This window comes from Salvelinus alpinus, chromosome 10 (assembly GCF_045679555.1).
Source record: "Salvelinus alpinus chromosome 10, SLU_Salpinus.1, whole genome shotgun sequence".
NCBI classification, from domain to species: domain Eukaryota; kingdom Metazoa; phylum Chordata; class Actinopteri; order Salmoniformes; family Salmonidae; genus Salvelinus; species Salvelinus alpinus.
The window spans coordinates 54,498,710-54,522,363 of NC_092095.1; the positions used below are offsets into that span (position 1 = coordinate 54,498,710).

At 42.8% G+C, this 23,654-nt stretch overlaps 1 protein-coding gene across 1 annotated transcript; it reads left to right on the forward strand.

The window, feature by feature from the left end:
- Positions 1 to 1,358: 1,358 nt before the first annotated feature.
- LOC139532257 (ribose-phosphate pyrophosphokinase 2) lies at positions 1,359 to 13,952 on the forward strand. The gene is made up of 7 exons (XM_071329645.1): positions 1,359 to 1,673; positions 7,177 to 7,360; positions 10,289 to 10,387; positions 10,639 to 10,763; positions 11,040 to 11,213; positions 11,840 to 11,999; positions 12,264 to 13,952. The coding sequence occupies exons 1-7, from the start codon at positions 1,552 to 1,554 to the stop codon at positions 12,354 to 12,356; spliced, it is 957 nt and encodes a 318-aa protein (XP_071185746.1). The 5' UTR covers positions 1,359 to 1,551; the 3' UTR covers positions 12,357 to 13,952.
- The last annotated feature ends 9,702 nt before the right edge of the window (positions 13,953 to 23,654 follow it).

The window sequence follows — 23,654 nt, forward strand, 5'->3', positions numbered from 1 at the left end:
CTTATCCAGAGCGACTCTCTATCGACAAAAAAAATGCTAATGCCATTTTGAACATGAAAATGTTTTATTCCAAATTACGTCTTATTCATTTGGACATAAAACAATCTATTCATTTCAAGTGAAAAGGAGGCCCTTCTTTCCTAGCGTGATGCTTCTCATGTGATCATAGTAGGAGGGAGTGTATCACCAAGGCGTTGACAAAGGTTTCTGTGTGTGGATAAAAGAGGCACTTGAGGTATCATCTGACTACAATCTCAGAGTTAAATCAAGTTAAAATACACAGATCCAAAGGCCTTAAAGGGTAAAGGGGGGGACGACGATGACTGTGAGGACATTTTGAAAGACCACAATCTGTAAGGGACCATTCCTTTCCGACTCTCTGGCCAATGTGCTTTTCAAACCAACAGTACGTGTAACTATTATGCCTTGATCACACCAATAGTGTCATCATCTGGATATGTGTGCAACAAAAGTTCAACACTCACCTTCTGCTACTATTTCTGTCAAGCCGTCTACGCATACAGTTTGACGCACACGTTTGATAAATCCAACATATGCAACACACAGAACGCACTGCAAATGCCTCTGCAACGCAAAGCTGCAAGGCAAACGCAGCGTTACTTGGAATTGAATGTACTCCAATTTGTAAGTCGCTCTGGATAAGAGCGTCTGCTAAATGACTTAAATGTAAATGTAAATGGTGTACCAAAATGCAATGACGCTGTCGGTGTGATTGAGGCATTAGTCAGTCATAGTAGGCCTGATGTATGTGTGGCAGGACAAGCAAATACATAAATACAAGGCCCAGTGCAGACAAAACTTTTTTCCGGTTTTATATATATTTCCACAGTATGAGGTTGGAATAATACTGTGAAATTGTGAAAATTATGATAACGTCATTTTAGTGTAAAAGCTGTTTGAAAAGAGCGCCTGAAATGTCAGCCTGTTTTGGTGGGATGGAGTTTTGGACTTCCAAATAGCATGAACCATAACGTCAGATGCCAACCGCAGAAAAAACCCACCTAAGAAGAAAGGCATCGATTTTGTCCAATGAGGAAGAGGATGGCAGCCGCAGAGAAATACTTTGGTTTACAAGGTTGCAGGGGGGTGTTGAGTAGGATTAGATAGGGTAAATAGTGGAATAGGGTGGTATTTCTTTATCATTTTATTGAGGGCTAATAGTTGGTAAGATAATTGTTCCTTTTCCGCAACTGTATAATACTGTATCACAAATAATTTTAGGTAGGTACGCCGTGAATAGCCTCATACTCCAGTACAGTAGGTGGCAGTGCATGCACCTGAAATCGGATGCGAGCCGCCAAAACAATCCCAAATAAGAAGAAGAAGAATTAGGAAGCGGCACTTCCGCTCTACCATGCAAACACGATTCTCACTTCCTTTTCAGTTTTAGGTCTCCTCTCGTGCTGATCTGCTATGCGTGGGCTACAGCGATAATAAGTTAACTTGTTAGCTAACTTGCCCCTTGAGGGATAATTGTTGCATCCAAAATCTCCTACTCGCATAACCAAATTGCACAAAAAATTATAGGACATGCCGAACATCGTGCTTTTCAGCGGGAGCTCCCACCAAGACCTGTCACAAAAAGTGGCTGATCGCCTCGGACTGGAATTGGGGAAAGTGATAACGAAGAAATTCTCCAACCAAGAAACATGGTAGGTTTATTTTTTACGCATTTCTCGTCTGTCTTTAGATAGGTGCATGATTAGTTAACTTACCAGCTGCGTTAGCCTAGCAAGCTCGCTGGTGCTGGACGTTAACTTACTGCAGCCTGGGTCATGCAATCACATGTGCGCAGGAGTAGTAAGTTTGCCAGCTATGCGAACGTCACTGAATAACGCTAGCTTGCTGACGTTATTAGATCAATCCCTAAATTGGCTAGTTAGTTAAATGTAGTTATGTAATCCCATGGTTGCGCATGCTGGTGTTCATTGTTGAGTCGTAACTTTGAAAGATACAACATGCTAGCTAGTTTGCGAAAAGACTCACGTGACTTGATAATAGCCAACAGTTCGCGTAAACAGAACCAACTACTGCAGCAACAGAGAACAAGGCCACGTTCAGTATGCAAACGTCTTGAAACGTTGCAACTACAAAATGTAATGAAAAGAACTGAGTGATATCTGTGCAGGTAGCCTAGTGGGTAAGAGTGTTGGGCCAGCAACCAAAAGCCGGCTGTTTGAATCCCCTAACCGACTAAGTGAAAAATCGGTCGATGTGCCCTAATTGTACCTTTAGTCGCTCTGTATAAGAGCCTCTGCTAAAATGCATGTTTTTAAAAAAATCCGAATTGTTCCTATAGTTGTTTGCCCTGATGCCACCCCTGGTTCCATCTCCGCCTACATTATGTCATGCACTTAACCCTAATTGCACCTGTAAGTTGCTCTGTATATGTGCCTCTGCTAAAATGACTCAAATATAAAATATATGTTTTTCATTTATACATTTTCCTTATCTGATTTATTCCTATAGTTGTTTGCCCTGCTGCCACCCTCAGTTCCATTTTAGCCTAAATGATGTCATGCACTTAATCTAGGTTATTTTCCAGCCAGTAAGCAAGCTGACCTAATTGTTCAGTAGAGATGGTAACTACTACATAAACCTGCGCTGGTGCATGTAGACGTTACAATACTTGCAATATGATGCAATGGGTGTGAGTGAGTTCACTGCACTGCCCCATGAACCAAGGTGAGCTAAGGTCTCCTATTGATTTAGCCTAGCTACATTACTTTGTCCCCTATGTGCAATAGTGTTTTTTTTGTCAGCCATATTATACCTGGCTTTGTGTTAAATGCTCTACACCAAAGCTTTCTCTGCCTCTAACCTTGTTCTGAACACCTCCAAAACAAAGGTCATGTGGTTTGGTAAGAAGAATGCCCCTCTCCCAACCGGTGTGATTACTGCCTCTGAGGGTTTAGCGCTTGAGGTAGTCACCTCACACAAGTACTTGGGAGTAAGGCTAGCCGGTACACTGTCCTTCACTCAGCACATAGTAAAGCTTAGGTTAAATCTGGACATGGTTTCCTTTATTGTAATCGCCCCTCTTTCCCCCAGCTGCCAAACTAACCCTGATTCAGATAACCGTCCTACCCATGCTAGATTACAAAGATGTGATTTTATAGATCGGCAGGTAAGGGTGCCCTCGAGCGGCTTGATATTCTTTACCATTCGGCCATCAGGTTTGCCACCAATGCTCCTTATAGGACACATCGCCGCGACCCTGGGTCGCTCGTATTTTCAGCTCGCTGCAGCTAGCGACTGGGACAAGCTGCAACAAACACTCATACTGGACAGTTCTATCTCCATCTCTTCACTCAATCATGGGCACTCTTACTGACAGTTGTGACTGCTTCGTGTGATGTATTGTCGTCTTTACCTTGCCCTTGGTGCTGTTGTCTGTGCCCAATGTTTGTACCATGTTTTGTGTTGCTACCGTGTTGCTGTTGTGTTGCTACCATGCTGTGTTGTCATAGGTCTCTCTATCGTGATATGTGTTGTCATATATAGATTTTGTTCATCCCAGCCCCCGCAGGAGGCCGTCATTGTAAATAAGAATTTGTTCTTGACGGACTTGCCTAGTTAAATAAATAAAAAGTATGAAACACACCGAGAATCTCACTGCCGATAGGTACTTAACACATTGGGAGGCCGTCCCTTCTCTTGCAAGAACAAAAACAGAACCTGTAACGACGAACCTACTCATTCTACTTGTAGAATCGCAATGCTCGTCAGTGGCACTCAATTTAACTTTGAGCCAATCAGAGAGCACAAACCCCCGTGTGGGAGCTAACAAAAAAGAAAAAAAACAAGGGCATTTTCTCCTTACATCCATGGATGAGCCAGCCACACTTCATATTAGAGGTTGGCCGATTATGATTTTTCAATACTGATACCGATTATTGGAGGACCAAAAAAGTCAATGCCGATTAATCAGGCTATTGTTTTTTACATTTTATATATTTTTTTATTATTAATTATTTTTTTATATATATATTTGTAATAGTGACAATTACAACAATACTGAATGATAACTTTTTTATTTTAATGTAATATAATAGATACATAAAAATGTATTTAGTCTCAAATATATAATGAAACATGTTCAATTTGGTTTAAATAATGCAAAAACAGTGTTGGAGAAGAAAGTAAAAGTTCAAGTTCCTTGCTCAGAACATGAGAACATATGAAGAACATATGAAAGCTGGTGGTTCCTTTTTAACATGAGTCTTCAATATTCCCAGTTTTATGTTGTAGTTTATAGGAATTACAGGACTATTTCTCTCAATGCCGTTTGTATTTCATATACCGTTTGTATTTTATATACCTTTGACTATTGAATGTTCTTATAGGCGCTATAGTATAGCCAGCCTCATCTCAGGAGTTGATAGACTTGAAGTCATAAACAGCGCTGTGCTTCAAGCATTGCGAAGAGCTGCTGGCAAACGCTGGAAAGTGCTGTTTGAATGAATGCTTACGAGCCTGCTGCTGCCTACCACCGCTCAGTCAGACTGCTCTATCAAATATAAAATCATAGACTTAATTATAATACAATAAACACAGAAATACGAGCCGTAGGTCATTAATATGGTCAAATCCGGAAACTATCATCTCGAAAACAAAAAGTTTATTCTTTCAGTGAAATACGGAACCGTTCCATATTTTATTGAACGGGTGGCATTCATAAGTCTAAATATTGATGTTACATTGCACAACCTTCAATGTTATGTCGTAATTATGTGAAATTCTGGCAAAATATTAACGGCCTTTGTTCTGAAAAAATGGTCTTCACACAGTTCAACACGCCAGGCAGGCCAAACTGCTGCATATACCCTGACTCTGCTTGCACAGAACGCAAGAGAAGTGACACAATTTCCCTAGTTAATATTGCCGGCTAACATGAATATATTTTAACTAAATATGCAGGTTTAAAAAAATATATACTTGTGTATTTATTTTAAGAAAGGCATTGATGTTTATGGTTGGGTACATTGGTGCAACGACGCTGCTTTTTTTGCGAATGCACTTGTTAAATCATCACCCGTTTGGCGAAGTAGGCTGTGATTTGATGATAAATTTAACAGGCACCACATTAATTATTTGCAACGCAGGACAAACTAGTTAAACTAGTAATATCAACCATGTGTAGTTTGATTTGTTTTTTTATAAGATAAGGTTAATGCTAGCTAGCAACTTACCTTGGCTCCTTGCTGCACTCGCATAACAGGTGGTCAACCTGCCACGCAGTCTCCTTGTGGAGTGCAATGTAATCGGCGTCCAAAAATGCCGATTATGAAAACTTGAAAATGGCCCTAATTAATCGGTTGACCTCTACTTCATGTGCAATGTAGGCTATGGGATGGTAGCTAGCTAAGTGCATAGACGGAATGCACACAACAGTAAATACTTCTCTAAGCTAGCTAACCACTGTAGCTACTAATGTTAGAGACAATAGATTAGCTAGTTTCCATGATACAGCTGCCTGTGTTAGCTGCTGAGTTAGTGCAGTGTCCCACAGCTAGATAACTACGTAGCAAGATGACAAATAAACAATTGAATGCACTCTCCATAATCCCATACTGCCAGTGCCATCCTATAGCCAAATGTTTTGCTACCTCGCTAATGTTAGCATATTGTGCTAGCTAGTGACTAGGCCGCGGGGATGGTACATTCAGACTGTACAAACAAAGGAGCCTAATTGTAGCTTAAGACTTATCTACCGGTACACACGGTAAATACTTGATACTCTTCTTAGGCCTACTTAAGACAAAATGTTAAAGTTTGCAGTATGGCAGCATTTAGTTGTAGTAAGGGATTGATGCCAAAAGTGTCATGTAAACTCTGCAAACAGCAGTTTGATTACCATAGTTCGACAACGAATATGACATACCGTTTGAAAACAGTAAATTGGTCTACTTAGTTTTTCTATTTTCATGCTAAAACATTGGCCGGTTTTAAATGCTTGACAGTGGCTGCTGCAGTGGTGCTCTCCAAGGTGCTGAACTGAATCGTTAGTGAGCACCTCCCTCGTTGGATTGCGGTTGATGTGGTTCTGAAACGATCTTCAATATGCCGTTGAGTTGGTTTGCAGGTTAAACAACATAATTCTTCGTTTTTGCTTCTCAAATATAGTTACAACCAGGCCTATTACCAGCAACTTCAGGAGCGTTGCGGCAGAATCTGCGAAGGACAGCAGCGGGGGGAGGGGTGGTCAGAAACAGTTTGTTTTTCAACTGGTTATCTTGTGTGTCTTAATTATTTCATCAAACAGTGCGCTTAAAGCATCAGACAAGCTCAGTGCATACTGTTGATTTTATTAACTTAGGGTGTGCCTATATATGGAAAAATACGATTGGTCGAAAGAACACTCTCGGTCGATCACATTTTTTTTTAATACTCTGCGACAGTCCTAGTCTGTACAGTAGCGGTGGGTCTCGTGTCTCCTCACATCTTGCTTACGCTCTCCCCTTAGAACACAGATTCCCTCGTGCCTCCTCTTCTGGGTGGTTCAGATAGGTAGACCGGCTGTTGCGTTAATTGCCTCTCTTGGTCAGATGTGAGCACGTGGCTCCAGCGGAGGTAGGGAAGGGAGGTTGTCCTGTCTGGAATGTTTCAGACGTTTCTTTTTTAACTTGTTTTGATGCCTGCAACTTGTGGAGAGATGGTGTGTGTGTGTGTGTGTGTACACTGATTCCCAGAAGTCTGCTTTTCCACACGCACTTTCAAATGAGAGTTCTCACGTGAGGCTAGTTAGTCAACGTTAAGCTCGTTCTGGTCACTCCAATTTACTGCACCAGACCTCCATCAATCCTCCGCTTTTGGCGTGCGGTTATGATACTGTGTTGTTGGAAAGTGATTCTTGGTGCAGTATCTTTCATGAGTGAGTAGCAGTTGCCCTTTTTTCTAAGCATACCTTGTAGGGGGAGGGGAGATGGCCTAGTTGATAACGGTCCTTGGTGAGAAGATTATGATCAGCCTTCTCCGTCAGGGTATAGGAGCTATAGGCGTAGAGCGATACGAGCAGGGTGATGAGGAGGAAGGGATGATCTTCTCTACCTCAGTGTGGAGGTGAGTGTGAGGTTCCATGGTGGTGGTAAGAATTATGATCCTCATCCTTTCCTTAAGATGACACTAAATAATAATGCCGCTTCTCTTGGTCAGCGTGGAGATCGGGGAGAGTGTGCGCGGCGAGGACGTCTACATTGTGCAGAGCGGCTGCGGCGAGATCAACGACAATCTGATGGAGCTGCTGATCATGATCAACGCGTGCAAGATCGCCTCGTCGTCCCGCGTCACCGCCGTCATCCCCTGCTTCCCCTACGCCCGGCAGGACAAAAAAGACAAGGTAAGCCTATCTGCCGGGCTGGTCCCAGGCACAAATAAATCACTACTATGATTCACTGTGTGGTGTTCAGTATGTAGTGCAAAACGTAGCATGTTTACAGTACCAGTCAAAGTTTGGACACACCTACTCATTCAAGGGTTTTTCTTTATTTGTACTATTTTCTATATTGTAGAATAGTAGTGAAGACATCAAAACTATGAAATAACATATGGAATCATGTAGTGAAAAGTGTTAAACAAATCAAAATATATTTGAGATTCTTCAAAGTAGGCACCCTTTGCCTTGATGACAGGTTTGCACACTCTTGGCATTCTCTCAACCAGCTTCATGAGGTAGTCACCTGGAGTTAATTTCAATTAACAGGTGTGCCTTGATAAAAGTTAAATGGTGGAATTGATTTCCTTCATCCGTTGTGTTGTGACAAGGTAGGGGTGGTATACAGGCGATAGCTCTATTTGGTTAAAGACCAAGTCCATATTATGGCAAGAACAGCTCAAAGAAGCAAAGAGAAACGACAATCCATCGTTACTTTAAGATATGAAGGTCAGTCAATCCGGAAAATGTCGAACTTCGAAAGTTTCTTCAAGTGCAGTTGCAAAAACCATCAGGCACTATGATGAAACTGGCTCTCATGAGGACCGAATAAATGCTTCACAGAGTTCAACAGACACATCTCAACATCAACTGTTCAGAGGAGACTGCATGAATCAGGCCTTCATGGTCGAATTGCTGCAAAGAAACCACTACTAAGAAGAGACTTGCTTGGGCCAAGAAACACAAGCAATGGACATTAGACCAGTGGAAATCTGCCCTAATTTTATGTTTTTGGTTCCAACCACTGTGTTTCTGTGAGACCCAGAGTAGGTGAACAGATGATCTCTGCATGTATTGTTCCCACCATGAAGCATGGAGGTGGTGTGGGGGTGCTTTGCTGGTGACACTGATTTATTTAGAATTCAAGGCACACTTAACCAGCATGGCTACCACAGCATTCTGCAGCAATATGCCATCCCATCTTGTTTACGCTTAGTGGGACTATATATTTTTTTTTAACAAGACAGTGACCCAACACAGCTCCAGGCTGTGTAGGGGCTATTTGACCAGGGAGAGTAATGGAGTGCTGCATCAGATGTCCTGGCCTCCACAATCACCCAACCTCAACCCAGTTGATATGGGTTGGACCGTAGAGTGAAGTAAAAGCAGCCAACAAGTGCTCAGCATATGTGGGAGCTCCTTCAAGACTGTTGGAAAAGCATTCCAGGTGAAGCTGGTTGAGAGAATGCCAAGAGTGTACAAAGCTGTCATCGAGGCAAAGGGTAGCTACTTTGAGATTCTTCAAATGTGAATGTCATCCAATAACTTCTGTGTTACGACACAAAAACCTTACGAAAAATACAGCATCTACCAAATATAGCTGTAGGTTTGAATCGGAGCATGGTTCATCACCCGACAACAATTAGGCCTAGAAACAGAAAGTTGACGTCAGGCATTCCAAGAGGGGAGAAAAAGTTCACAGACCACCGCTTATCTGGTAAATGATTGTCACACACTGGTCCAGTTAATAAAGTAACAACCGTTTCCTCATGTAGCAAGTTTCTCCCTCTTTCTCTCTATCAACCCAAAGACAGTGTATCAAGCACCAGTTACTATCATGAGACCCTAAGCACGAGATCTCTAACATTTTGGAGCATATTTAACCTTTATTTAACTAGGCAAGTCATTTGAGAACAAATTCTTATTTACAATGACGGCCTACTGCGGCCAAACCCGGACGACGCTGGGCCAATTGTGCACCGCCCTATGGGACTCCCAATCACAGGCCGGATGTGATACAGCCTGGATTCGAACCAGGTACTAGTAAGGTACTGCACTGAGATGCAGTGCCTTAGACCGCTGTGCCACTCGGGAGCCCTATTATGTTTTCTAACATGAAGGTGTAACATGCCAGACCTCAAAGGCCCCTCTAACGTAGTGGCATACTGTAGCCCAGTGTCTCCCTGCTCCAGTCCTCCAGTGTACCCCCAACAGCACACATTTTTGTTGTAGCCCCGGGCTGACTTAACTGATTCAAGGTCATGTCTAGCAGGAATCCTGCTAATGTCATAACTTGTATATTCAAGGTCACATTGGAGAATTTTTGCAATTTAGCTAACCCTTTTCCTAACCTTACTTCAATGTTCCTAACCTGCTTTGAAAAGTAACTTCTGACATTAGGGGCATCCCATCTAGTCGCAACCCCGATTCAACTCATTGAGGGCTTGATGATTAGTTGCATCAGGTGTGCTTGTCTGGGCCTACAACAAAAATGTGTGCTGTAGGGGTTACTGGAGGACAAGTTGGGAAATACATCTGTAGCCTATACAAACACTCGGAACTACAAGTTCTAGAACAGGACATAACAGATTTCAGACAGAGGGTTTACTTGTGTTTGTAAATCAAAGTTCAGTACAAGAAGGATTTAGACGGGGTATGTTTGATTATACCAAATGATGGATGTTTCATTCCACATGTAGGCCTATCACGGTTGTCTTTTCCCTGAAGCATGTTAAATCCATTCATGGCACTGTGGAATGTGACCTAGTACAAAATAGATGTTGAAACAAGCGTCTTGCCAGAGTTGAACTTGTGTGTAAATAAAGTAACCTGTGATTTGTCCCCTGAAACCAGAATCTCTACGGTCACCTCGTGCTGCTATTTGGCTACAGAGGGCTGTGTGCATTAACCGCAGAAGACCAAGATGTCTGTGTTGGAACACGCGACAACCTGTAGCCAACAAGGATTGTGTTCCTTGTGGAGGAGCAGAGGATTTAGACTTCACTAGTTATTTAAATCCAGGGCATTTTACTGTAGTACTACAATTGTTGCCACGCTGAATAATGAAATAGTGTGCTTCATTTGAAAGAGCCTGTAACTCCCTCTGTGTCCCAGAGTCGTGCTCCGATCTCAGCCAAGCTGGTGGCCAACATGCTGTCTGTAGCCGGCGCCGACCACATCATCACAATGGACCTCCACGCCTCGCAGATCCAGGTAGGCAGCATCCAACACATCACCATCACAGAAATGCAATTGCAGGGTGCAGTTTCCCCTGTCGATTTAAATTAGGTTATATTGAATTGAAACGAGTAGTAGTAGTTAATCAATTTTAGTTTCATCCCAAGTTATTGCAGTGAAGTCTGAAGTACTCTCTGTTTTTGCTCAATATTAGGCTAATCGGAGAGGCTGTATATTATCATGTTAAAGGGGAAATGTTTTGAACTTTTTTTCTGATCTCTCTGTAGGGATTCTTCGACATCGCCGTGGACAACCTGTATGCAGAGCCCGCGGTCCTCCAGTGGATCCGGGAGAACATTCCAGAGTGGAAGAACAGCTGCATTGTGTCCCCTGACGCTGGAGGAGCCAAACGGTAATAACCAATTCAATGTGGCAGGGTCACATGAACCAGATACGGCTGCTCCTGAGGTCTTCAACAATGTGGAAAAGCTATGGGGAAAGTCAGAAATGTTTGGACCTGTTCATCTCTCGTTTAACCTTTCATTGGAGTTTCTTTGTACTTGTCCATCTTCCAGATGAGTTATGCTAGACTTCTGGAGGTCATGCGAATGAGATGCTATTTCAGCTGAGCGCTGACATGCAGATCTCATATTTCTCATGTCTCTTCGTTTTAAATTCCTGTATCCAGAGTGACCTCCATCGCTGACCGTCTGAATGTGGAGTTTGCCCTCATCCACAAGGAAAGGAAGAAGGCCAACGAGGTGGACCGCATGGTCCTGGTCGGTGACGTGAAGGACCGCGTGGCCATCTTGGTCGACGACATGGCCGACACCTGCGGTACCATCTGCAAAGCTGCTGAGAAGTGAGCAACCACACGTATATACACTCACACAGCTCCTAATATCCCCAAAGTTATTCTACCATGGCCTTGATCTAGTTTATTTGTGGCTTGTGGTGTCAATACAAGTCAGTATTTATAGATGGTTGCTATGTAGTCTCATCAGTTGAGCATCCGTTGATCTCAAATCACAGTATTGGTTATTGACCTGAACCACTGTATCAAACCTAATGAGAGAGATTGTGTAGAGGGTGAGAAGTGATGTGGAGACTCAAAATCCACTCAGGGTTTTTTCTGCATCAGAATGGGGGCTTGGCCAAATGTAGAAGCCCTCCTGTTTGCTGCAGTTACAAAACGTAGCTGTTTTTAATGCAAGTTTTCTGCTATTTTTATTTTACTGTTTGCACATAGGCGGCCTGAGAGAAAAGGGGAAAAAACCTGGAAGTCATTATCGTTTGTTCCAGTCTCAACCATGGCTCCCGTTTCACTGTCTCTCTGAAACTCTTCAACATTTCACTCTTCTATTTGATGCTTGTGCATATTTAATTTTTCTACGTTGTCCATGTGCATTATTTCATCTGACTTTCAAACGCAGTTTCCATATTACTGTCACATTTTTTAAATATTACACCACTCATATCTCTCTCTAGATTGATTGATGCTGGTGCCATCAAGGTCTATGCAATCCTCACGCACGGCATATTTTCCGGTCCGGCCATCGCGCGCATCAACGATGCTCCCTTCGAGGCCGTGGTGGTCACCAACACCATCCCCCAGGAGGAGAAGATGAAGTCGTGCCCAAAGATACAGGTACCCACTGTCCAGATGGGCACTTCCTGTTTACTCACACGTCCTGGTACCTTTTAGCCAATAAGGTTTGAGGAATCCCTTTGTTGATACATGCAGCATTTTGCCTCTCCCATGTCTCGAAACTGTAGCTTGCTGCTGTTGGAGCTAACCATTATAACCAGGATTGATTGGCTGCCCTATAGGTTACCTGACCTGAGGCACCTGTTGATGGTTGTCTGCCATAGAGATGTATATATTATGTTGTATTTCTATGGTCTCCACCAGATCATAGATATAGCCATGATCCTGGCCGAGGCGATCAGGAGAACCCACAACGGCGAGTCGGTGTCCTACCTCTTCAGCCACGTGCCCTTGTAAAGGATGGCCACGAGCAGAGGGCACAGCGGCCGTTTCTCTCCTCATGGTCCAATCGGCTCGCACCTTCAACGACCACGCCCTCCTTAAACCCTGACGCTTTGGGCCAATTACACGTGACCGATTCTATAGGCCACTCCCACTTTCCCAGCGCCGTTGTTCCGTGTGGAGACCCAAGAAAGAGTATCACCTCCTCTTTGAGACCAGCAAGTTTCTATTTATGCGTATTACCATTAGATTTCCTTACTGTGTTTGTTTCAATATCATGCTTTGCCAGCCTTGCCACCCAAGGGATCTGGCTGTCGTTTTAACCAAAGGTCCATTGCCTAACGATGTTCCTGTTTGTTTGTACCTCATTTTCCTTCCATTTCACTATAAATGAAAGCATTCCATTGTGTGATGTCACTTCTTGATTCATCTGACTGTTCTAACCTGCTCTGTGGAGAATCTGCAACGCTGTTGGTTTTAGAGGCACCTTTGTTTCATCAATACACACTGATTACAAAGTACCAGGGTCCTATTCACTAGACTCAAAACGGTAGCAAACGGGGAGGGACTATCTGTACAATAAGAAATGCCTGTCTTCATTTTCTGTTGCGAAATGTTTTGATATGGTGTGTGCTAATCAATGCCACCCAGGGTTGTTTAGTCATCAACAGCTGATTAATTTTTTTACATTTCTTTAACCAGCAACATTTTAGTTAGTGTGGGACTTAAGTCAAGTTTTTTTTCTCAAAATGATCCAGAGTAGAGGCTGTATTTGTTCAACCAGCAGATAGATACCTACATAATGTTTAAGCATCTAGCATTGTCTCAATAGTCCCAATATTGTATCATGGAATTCAATTTGAGATATGAGAGAGACAGTTGTAAGCATTTCCACATTTTCTGGCATTCTAGTTAAAACATTCTTTCGTTAGTGCCACGTAACAAGGCCAAATCTGATTTGCCATTTTAGTTTCCTTCATTTACCTGGTAGTGCACTCCCTCTTGTGACGGACTGGTGTCATTGCAAGGCCTCATGCTCACCTTCGTATTTCTGATTTAAAATCTTGAAATTGCTCATTTACTAAAACTCCCAACACCACTACTAATCTCCTGCTGCCCAGTTTTTCAAAAGTTATTTTTTCAGATTTCAGCAATCGGATAGGATGAAATTAATAGAACGGGTATCCACATTCAAGTCAATGATACACCTGCTGTATTTATATATATTTAATCTGATCCGATTGCCGAAATTCGATCCGATAACTTGGAAAAACTGGGGCCAGTACCTCTGTATATCAAGTTTATCCATCTTGTCAAATGGTGATTGGTCGAACAACCCACAGCCAAAAGGTCATTAACTTCAAAGTTCTACTTTCCTCATGTCTTAAGTGTTTTTTTTCCTTCAAGTATTTGTTGAGAAAAAAGTTATAATGTACGAGTGTAACTCCTCTGCGTTCATGTTCTCCTGTTGTACGGTGAGTGTGCGCCAAAGGCAGTCTTCAGAATTAATTGGCGGATTGGTTGAAAACTGCTGTCGGACAGGCAGCCACACGTTGTTTTTTTACACCACCAGGGTTTTCATTGACAATAAAAACTTTGACAATGACATTACATAATGCTGACTGTCTTCTTTTCTTTGACCTTTGGTTACTGAGGATCCTCAGATGAATTGTTATAGACAGTACACTGTTCTTTTCCTTATGGGGGGTGGGGTTGTGTGATCCCATTGGAAGATGTGAGTAATTAAGTGGCCATATGAGGAGCATGTGTTGCTGCTCATAGCACCATAATCTTGTGGCAGTGCCATGTGAAAGCAAGGACCTTGGTGGAATGAATGTTTGTCAATCACAGGTCTTTAGAAAGGCGAGTTCACCATACTGGCCATGCAACACCACCGCCCAACCACCATCTAGGATCAGGTCCTCCTTGACCATGTAATCTTATTAATCGTGATCTAAAAGGCTAAACTGGTCCTAGATCAGCGCTCCTAGTCTGAGACGCCTTGCCCTGGACTCCCATCCAAGGACCGACCAGGACGAATATCCTTGTTTAGGCTCAGACTGAGACAACTGCCAACACGGGGGATGCTGGATGGTGTGGCTGATGGCTACAGCCCTATATGGTATATCATATATATAGGTCTACTACCCTGACGGTGCCTTAATACTGCCTTGTCATGTTCTGTATGGGGGGTGCCTTATTACTGCCTTGTCATGTTCTGTATGGGGGGCGCCTTATTACTGCCTTCTCATGTTCTGTATGGTCGGGCGCCTTATTACTGCCTTGTCATGTTCTGTATGGGGAGTTGGCAACAGTTTCTCAACAGTTTCTCAGTAGACATGAGGAATGTCATTGTTGATTCCTTAGTGATGGATAGTGGCTGATGAAAAGATCCATAGCTGGCATCCACGTGCTTATTAGGTATTTAATCTGAACCAGGCCAAACTGTCACGTAACCATACCATACTTCACAAAGGATCATCGGGTGAAAATAAGACGTAAGTGCTATTAGATAGTTATAGCAACTCAAACGTCTTAATAGTAATTAACAATAGATACAATTTGCCAGTGGGAATAATCATATGCGTTTGTTCATAGAGACCATATGACTGCTTGCCAAACCGAGTTAATAGAAGGGACATGTTTTTTTCTCTTTTAGAAATCAAAGGGTGTAAGAAAAAGTCACATGATAATGGTGATAAATACAGTATGTGGTACATACCTCCATTTTCCGACAGGTGGCGTCTTGTGCATACTTCTCTCTGTGGTTCCTGAAACTCGGTGAATAAAGTGATTAAAAACACATTTTGGACACGTATCACGTGTCCATAATTTGTTCAAATTCCCGCCGTTGAAAAATAATGTTCAATGTATTCAAATTATAATATAGCATGTATTTAATTTCCAAATCGCTCCTGGATGCGAGCTGTATGATGACGTCAGGCTCATTTGCATATTGCTCAGTATATCTCCTATGCTTGCGCAAAGGCGGGACACACTGCTGCAACGCAAAGCCTGGAGAAGTACCATTAGTCAATCAGTCCAACTTTGGTAAGCACTGATATTCATATTAACTTTATGGTATTGGTCATATAAAAGTAGGATACCTGATATCTGCTGAAATGCTGCCAGAATAGTGTAACTAACATGAATGTATCATTGCGAGAACATTCTAACCTGTACCATGCCAAGGACAAAAGGTGCGACTATAAAGATGTTTGGATGGGTGCAACCTCTTTTTTTGAAAGAAACATCTAACTAGTAAATAGAAACGAGTGGATATGTGTTCTATTTGAGGTTCGTTTTGTAACACTAGCCATATCGGTCTATATCCTTTGTTCAGATTCTTTGTGGTGGCGATAGGCTACAGTCAATTGTCGTAAGTCATGCGTAATAACATTTGAAATGTGCCTTTAGATAGTATGGTATGACACGTATAGTCATGAGGGGGCCTATTTGAGGGAGTCGCGGTACAATTTGGGAGCCTATCTTCGAAGGTAAAGCGGATCTGGGCGGTGGTTCTCCAAATTGCGCTGCCCAAGGGAGAGGCGAGTCTTAGACCATACACGTGGAATTGAAGTCTGGTAGACAAATATTTTTTAAATAAAAATACATATAATATACAGTATCTTTATACTTTAGCCGTTGATTTGAACGTATAGTTGGTTATGTGTGGCGAACCGCTTTTTCTCTTTTCGGCGTTCTCAGCATGGGAACGCGTACTGTTATGTAAATGTTCATTTTGGGGAATATTAGGCGCCATTCATTGTGGGGTGCGGTTTTGTGCCACTGTGTGTGACATGGTCCCTGAATTGGGTAACGGGATGTGAGGCAAATTGCACCAGGCTCTGCTAGGGGCGAACAAAAGAATGCAGGCGCACTACTTACACGTTTTGGTTACGTCCCTAGTTGCGCACTTGAGGAAAAGCTATTGTGGCTGCAGTGCTGTCTGCGCATATGTTTAATTAAAACAATGCTTCTCGTTTTGACAGACTCTTCGCAATCATGTCTGACAAGCCAAATCTCGAGGAGGTCGCCAGCTTCGACAAGACCAAGCTGAAAAAGACTGAAACGCAGGAGAAGAATCCGCTGCCGACTAAAGAAAGTAAGGATACAGACATTTATGCAATAGTCTGACATTATGATATGACACATGAATACTATATTTTTAAATATTTTTTTATTAGACCTATCCCACTGGGCACACACTGGTTGAATCAACGTTGATTCCACGTTATTTCAATGAAATTACGTTGAACCAATGTCTGCCCAGTGAGATGCGTCATAAGAAGGCTACTGTACTGTAGGCCTACGGGTACTCCTATAGAATATAATCCTACCTTTTCAATATTAACATTGTGTGTCTAAGCTATGCTACAGTAGACATGATAGGCCTAGGGTAAGTGAAAGACCATTTATGCCTCAAGGGTGTTGCCAGTGAGATTCTCATCACTGTTCTTTTGTCTCTCTGTCTCTCTCTGTCCCCAGCCATTGAACAGGAGAAGCAGGCGTCGTCGTGAAGACCATCCCTCCGTCATGCACTGTACACCCCCTCCTCCTGCATTGCCTTCTTTTCACTCACTTCTTTTTAGCTGTATAACTTGTCTAGAAAAAAACGACCAACACAACGCTGCACTGCGATGGATGACCATCCATGTCCAGGCGCTGACCCCGCCCCTCCTACCACCTCCACCAATAGAGGAGCAGGCCCTCGCCTAGCCAAGCCAGGAGTGAGGAAGTACTACCAACCAACCAGGGGCGGTACTGTGGACGGTGCCAAAGTTGTCGGGTGTGGTGTCCAAACATCAACACGGGGTAGAGAGAGCTACAGGATGGGGGCGTGGTCTTGGATCTAGGAAGTTACATCCCTCGTTCGACATCCAATTTCCTGTGTGGCCTCTTGTCGACCTGGTAACACAAGCCCCAACTGTGTCCGGCTTTTTATATTTTAGTTTCGGAAAAATGCACAACTTTTTTTGTTTTTACACTGGTAATATGATTAACATACCCATTGGTTAATACAAGTTTTCTGTCCGATATTTTTTTATCGAACCAAGGATGAAAAAACAGAATCCATCTAGTCTTGGGAGATACTCGTGTGGACTTTATTTACGTTGATGTTTTTAAAACGTTTATTGTACGTTGACCTTTTTTATCGATGTGATATGGGATAGCTTTTTGTGTTGCACCCTGTCTCTGAATTGTTTAATATTGTAAGGAAAAAAGATAATTACTGGAAATGAATTCCATGTGTTCTGCAGTCGATCAAATGATTTTGAGTTTTCTAAATTCCCAACAGTCATGTTAATCTACCACATACCATTACCAATAATGGAAACAGTGAAATGCTGTAATAAAAAAAGTATTTGTTTCTATGAAGTGAATTGCGACATGCTTTCTTTATCCATGCAATTTTTTTAAACTTAGTGAACCACCCACGTTCTGTATGTGTCAACTAAGGCCAAATCTCTGGTCTGCCGACTATAACCCACGTTTCGTGCTCTACACGACCCATGGGCGATGACCCTTGAACCTGCAAGGCAATGAGGCTGTTTGCACTGGGAAAATCCACTCAAAAACCACAATATTTTGATTAATGTATTTTACAAATTTAACTAGGCAAGTCAGTTAACAACAAATAGTTAATTACAATGACAGCCTACTAGGGAACAGGTTAACAGCCTTGTTCAGGGGGCAGAACAACACATTTTTACCTTGACAGCTCGGGGATTCGATCCAACATCCTTTCGGGTTACTGGCCCAACGCTTTAACCACTAGGTTACCTGCTGCCCCAATATCTTTGGGTATTTTACTCATTAGCCCACTGTTGATACCGTCCCAACATTTTTATCATGTCAGCAGTCAAGTTTTCAAAATGCATCAACGTGATGTGGCAGGTGACACTTTGCTTCTTGAAAATCCTATATCTGGAGAACTTGACTGCTTACATGCAAAATATTTAGGACTATCAACAGTGGATTAATACACATATTTTTTTTAACGAGAGTTTTTGAGTAAATGTACCTTTTTTAAAGGCATATCCAGGACATTTCAATTAAGAATGCAGTACTCTATTTCCAGAAAGATCCATGATGATTAAGGCCTTTTATGCCATGTTTATTGGGGAATAAGACATCTCAGACTCGGCATTGATTATTACACACATTCAGCATCAGCTCAGGCATTGTAGACACTTAGAGTTGAGTGAAAAAAGGAGTGGTTACGTTCATATCTACTGTTATTCATGAAAGACACATTCAAAGAGTATTTATTTGTGAGCCATGTGAACAAGTGTGTATGGATGTACACATTTCAGTGGCACAGTGTAGATGTAAACTCTTGACAGAAGACTACTTTTAAACGTTCAAAGAAATATAATAAGCTCATAAACATGAGTAAGATTCACCTCTCAATTAGATTTTGTATGAGTTAGCAGTTCTTTGTCCTCGGTGGGGTCAATAGGGTGTTGCCTCTCTCTAAGTTGGGGATTTATTCAGCCCAACTCCCTTCAGCTTGAATTAGTGTTCGCCTGCAAAGCCTAATGGTATTATCGTGACATCAGACACTCCACTTCCTGGTGATGGACAGACAGATGACAAACATACTCACCTCAATCCATACACAACCCAGGCCTGTTCCACTTCACTTCCTTATCAATATAAAAAAGACAAGTTGCGGATTGGGCCTTTAATGATGACACTGTTCGTATTGTATATTGCGACTGGAATTACGATGACTGAAAATAATGAAATCTTGAGATGAATACTGCAGTCTACTCTGTTGACATTTCTGTCCATCGGCCATGTGCTGGTGAAAAGAGAAAGAACACTGAGTACTGTATAAGGATTTCAATCCAGTCCTCATTCCGGCCTGCAGTGTCCACAAAAGATGTACAAGACCTAACAGTAGGTTAATCACACATCAGTGTAAGTAGATTGATGTTAAATCAGTTACTCTTAATAAGGCATTAATCTGCTGCCCGGGCTGGACAAGGCTGACGACTCCTGAGACAGTCCGAGAGAGAGAGAGTAGGCCAGGGCCACAGCCTCATTCTCACGCTGCTCACATGCATGGATTAACCCCATAACACACTCTCTCTCTCTCTCTCTCTCTCTCTCTCTCTCTCTCTCTCTCTCTCTCTCTCTCTCTCTCTCTCTCTCTCTCTCTCTCTCTCTCTCTCTCTCTCTCTCTCTCAATTCAATTCAATTCAATTCAAGGGGCTTTATTGGCATGGGAAACATGTGTTAACATTGCCAAAGCAAGTGAGGTAGATAATATACAAAAGTGAAATAAACAATAAAAATTAACAGTAAACATTACACATACAGAAGTTTCAAAACAATAAAGACATGACAAATGTCATATTATATATATACAGTGTTGTAACAATGTACAAATGGTTAAAGCACACAAGTTAAAATAAATAAACATAAATATGGGTTGTATTTACAATGGTGTTTGTTCTTCACTGGTTGCCCTTTTCTTGTGGCAACAGGTCACAAATCTTGCTGCTGTGATGGCACACTGTGGAATTTCACCCAGTAGATATGGGAGTTTATCAAAATTGGATTTGTTTTCGAATTCTTTGTGGATCTGTGTAATCTGAGGGAAATATGTCTCTCTAATATGGTCATACATTGGGCATACATCTCTCTCTCTCTCTCTCTCGTTCGTCTCTTGGTGACTCATATTTTTCGTCTTAGTATGTGCATATGGGATGTGCATATGTGCATTTGGGCCGTGCATAATGAGGTGGTGGCGGAAAGGGGACAGGGTTGTACATCGGGTCAGATGTGTCACCGGGGTGACTGAGGACGGGGCCGGGATGACCTACCCCATAACCCATGGTAACAACTGCATGGAACTGCTGCTAGGTCATTTCCTGGTTTATTACTCTGATGCTTGTTGTGGATGATCACAGTGTCCTACCAAGCACTTTCCATGGGTTTGCAGTTTAAATAGAAAAACCTTTATTGTTATTTCTACCCATTTTAAAGCCACAATCTGGACTTTTCATTCCAACTGCAGTCAATAGGTAGGGTAGTCCTATATCTTTCATTGAAATTATCATTGAACAACAGGAAATATCCCATATTGTTCATTTAAAGAGTTCTGTGAGAAAGAAATACACAGACAAACATTTTGGGCACCCATCTAGAACGAGCTCATTCCATCTCTTAAATTCATCCCTCTCTCCACTGTGGATTTTGAAATCTGTGACCGCCTCCGTGGGTCCAGTTCCACAGAAGTCATCTATTGTTTGAAACTGGGCACAGATAGAGCGATGGCCACATTCATTGATGGATTGAAAGATTGATTCATTAATGGTCCCTGTACAATCATTCCTTCCCTGGCTGCAGACATACCCTGCAGAGGCCAATGGGAGGCCGGTTAGCTCTTCACAGGCGGTTGCACAGGGTTAGTGCTCTTTAATGTCCGGGGCGCTGGGCACTAAATAGATAAATGAAGATGGGTGTGAGAGTGGGTGTCGATGCTTGGCAGCACAAGCGAACAGCACCTGCTGCTCTCTCTCAAGAGCAGTGTTGTTGTGCCATAGGCAGGCATAGCTACCTATTGGGGACTGTAGATGGTATGTAGGCTACAGAAGATGACTGTAGATGGTATGTAGGCTACAGAAGATGATTGTAGATGGTATGTAGGCTACAGAAGATGATTGTAGATGGTGTGCAATAAAATGTGTTCAACTATGTCATATCATTGTGAAATATTTGGCTGATTTGTGTTTACTAGCATTGATGTGTTCCATTGAGATAATGAAAAATAACAAACAATCTTTTTTCAATCTTACAATGATTGTTCATGGATGCTTGATTTCTTTCTCCCCAAAGACAACACAAGATGTGTGTGACAGAGACTCCAGACAATCACGGACTATAAAGGGAAAGCCAGCCACACCGGTGCCTTGCTCCCGGACGAGTTAAACACCTGCTTCCGCTTCGAGGAAAATAACACCGAGCCGCCGAAGAGGGCTCTCGATGCTCACGAGGACTGTGTGCTCTTGTTCTCTGTGGCCGACCTAAGTCATTTAAGCGTGTTAACCCTATGCAAGGCTGACGGCCGAGACGGCATCCCAAGCTACGTCCTCAGAGCACGTGCAGACCAGCTGGCTGGAGTGTTTATGGACATATTCAATCTCTCCATATCCCAGTCTGTTGTCCCCACTGTATTGTTCCTGTACCCAAGAAAGCAAAGGCAACTAAACTAAATTACTGTCGCCCCGGAGCACTCACGTCTGTCATCAAGTGCTTTGAAAGGCTAGTTAATGATCATATCACCTCCACCTTACCCGACACCATAGACCCACTACAATTTGCAAATCGCCCCAACAGATCCACGGACGAACCAATCGCCATTGCACTGCAAACTACCCTATCCCACCTGGACAAGAGGAATACCTATGTAAGAATGTGGTTCATTGACTACAGCTAAGCCTTCAACACCATAGTGCCCTCCAAGCTCATCACTTAGTTTAGGTCCCTGGGTCTGAACCCCTACTTGTGCATCTGAGTCCTGGACTCCCTGACAGGATGGTAGGCAGCAACTCTCCCACAGGGGTGAGTGCTCAGCCCCATCCTGTACACCCTGTTCACCCATGACTGCGTGGCAAGGCACGTCTCAAACTCAGTCATCAAGTTCTCACGACACAACAGTGGTAGGCCTGATTACCAACAACGATCAGACAGCCTACAGGGAAAAGGTGAGATCCCAGTGGAGAGGGTCAAAAGCTTCAAGTTCCTCTGCGTGCACATCACTGACAACCACACAGACAGGAGGCTGAAGAAATGTGGCTTAGCCACAAAACTTCTACAGATGCACCATTGAGAGCATCCTGTCGGGCTGTATCACCGCCTGGTACGGCAATTGCACTGTCCGCAACTGTAGGGCTCTTCAGAGGGAGGTGCGGTCATCCCAACGCATCACCGGGGGCACACTGCCTACCTTCTAGAACATCTACAGCACCCTGTGTCACAGTAAGGCCAAAAAGATCATGAAAAACCTCAGCCACCCTAGCCACGGCCGGTTCACCCCGCTATCATCTAAGAGGCAGAGACAATACGGGTGCATAAAAGTTGGGACCGAGAGACTGAGTAACAGCTTCTATCTCCGGGCCATCAGACTGTTAAAAGTCACCCCCAGTCGGCCTTCGCCCAGTACATGGCCCTGAACCTTAGTCACTGTTCTAGCCAGCTACCACCCGGTGCTCTAACCTGCACCTGAGAGAGTGCTGCCCTATGTACATAGAGTCATTGAACACTGTGTCAGGACCCGGTTACGAACTCGGATCTCCGGTGTGAGAAACAGTCACTTAGTAAACTGAGCCACTAATAGTCGGCAGAACCCAGAAGATGAGGCAGACACAGCAGTACTAGAGACGGTGATTTAATAAAGGAAAAAGGAAAAGATCTTCAGGCAAAAAATATAAATCCACAACGTCAAAAGTAATTCCAAGAGAAAAAATGTATATCCTCCAAGACACAAGGAAAATCCACAAAGTGGTAAGAACAGTAGGGGAAAAACAAACCTCAAAAGAATAATCAAAAATTAACAAGAACAAAACCAGAGTACCTCAAGAAAATCCAACGAGAGAAACAAATGTTCACAGCATGGCTGGGGCTGGGTGCATACAAACACAGAGCAAAGAACTGAGGAACACTAAGGGTTTAAATACTTTCAAGGGAAAGGAGGCACAGGTGCAAATCATAACTGGAACAAGGGAAAAAACAAAAGGGTCAAAAAAGCACAATGGGGGCATCTAGTGACCAAAACCTGAACAATCCTGGCCAAATCCTGACACACTTGTAACTTTAATATTGTTTACATATTGTTACTGTTACTAGGCAGCTCAGGAACATTCAATGTCGTCCTGGTAAGCAACTCCAGTGTATATTTGGTCTTGTGTTTTAGGTTATTAACCTGCTGAAAGGTGATTTTGTCTGTTGGAAAGCAGACTGAACCAGGTTTCCCTCTAGACTTTTGCCTGTGCTTAGCTCCTTTTCCTTTTATCATAAAATAAACCTCCCTCGTCCTTGCCGATGAAAAGCATACCCATAACATGATGCAGCCACCATCATGCTTAAAAATATGAAGAGTGGTACTGTTTTTTGTTGGATTTGCCCCAAACACAGTGCTTTGTATTCAGGACATAGAGTTAATTTCTTTGCCACATTTTTTGCAGTTTTACTTTAGTGCCTTGTTGCAAACAGGATGCATGTTTTGGAATATTTGTATTCTATACAGGTTTCCTTCTCTTCACTCTGTCAATTAGGTTAGTATTGTGGAGTAACTACAAT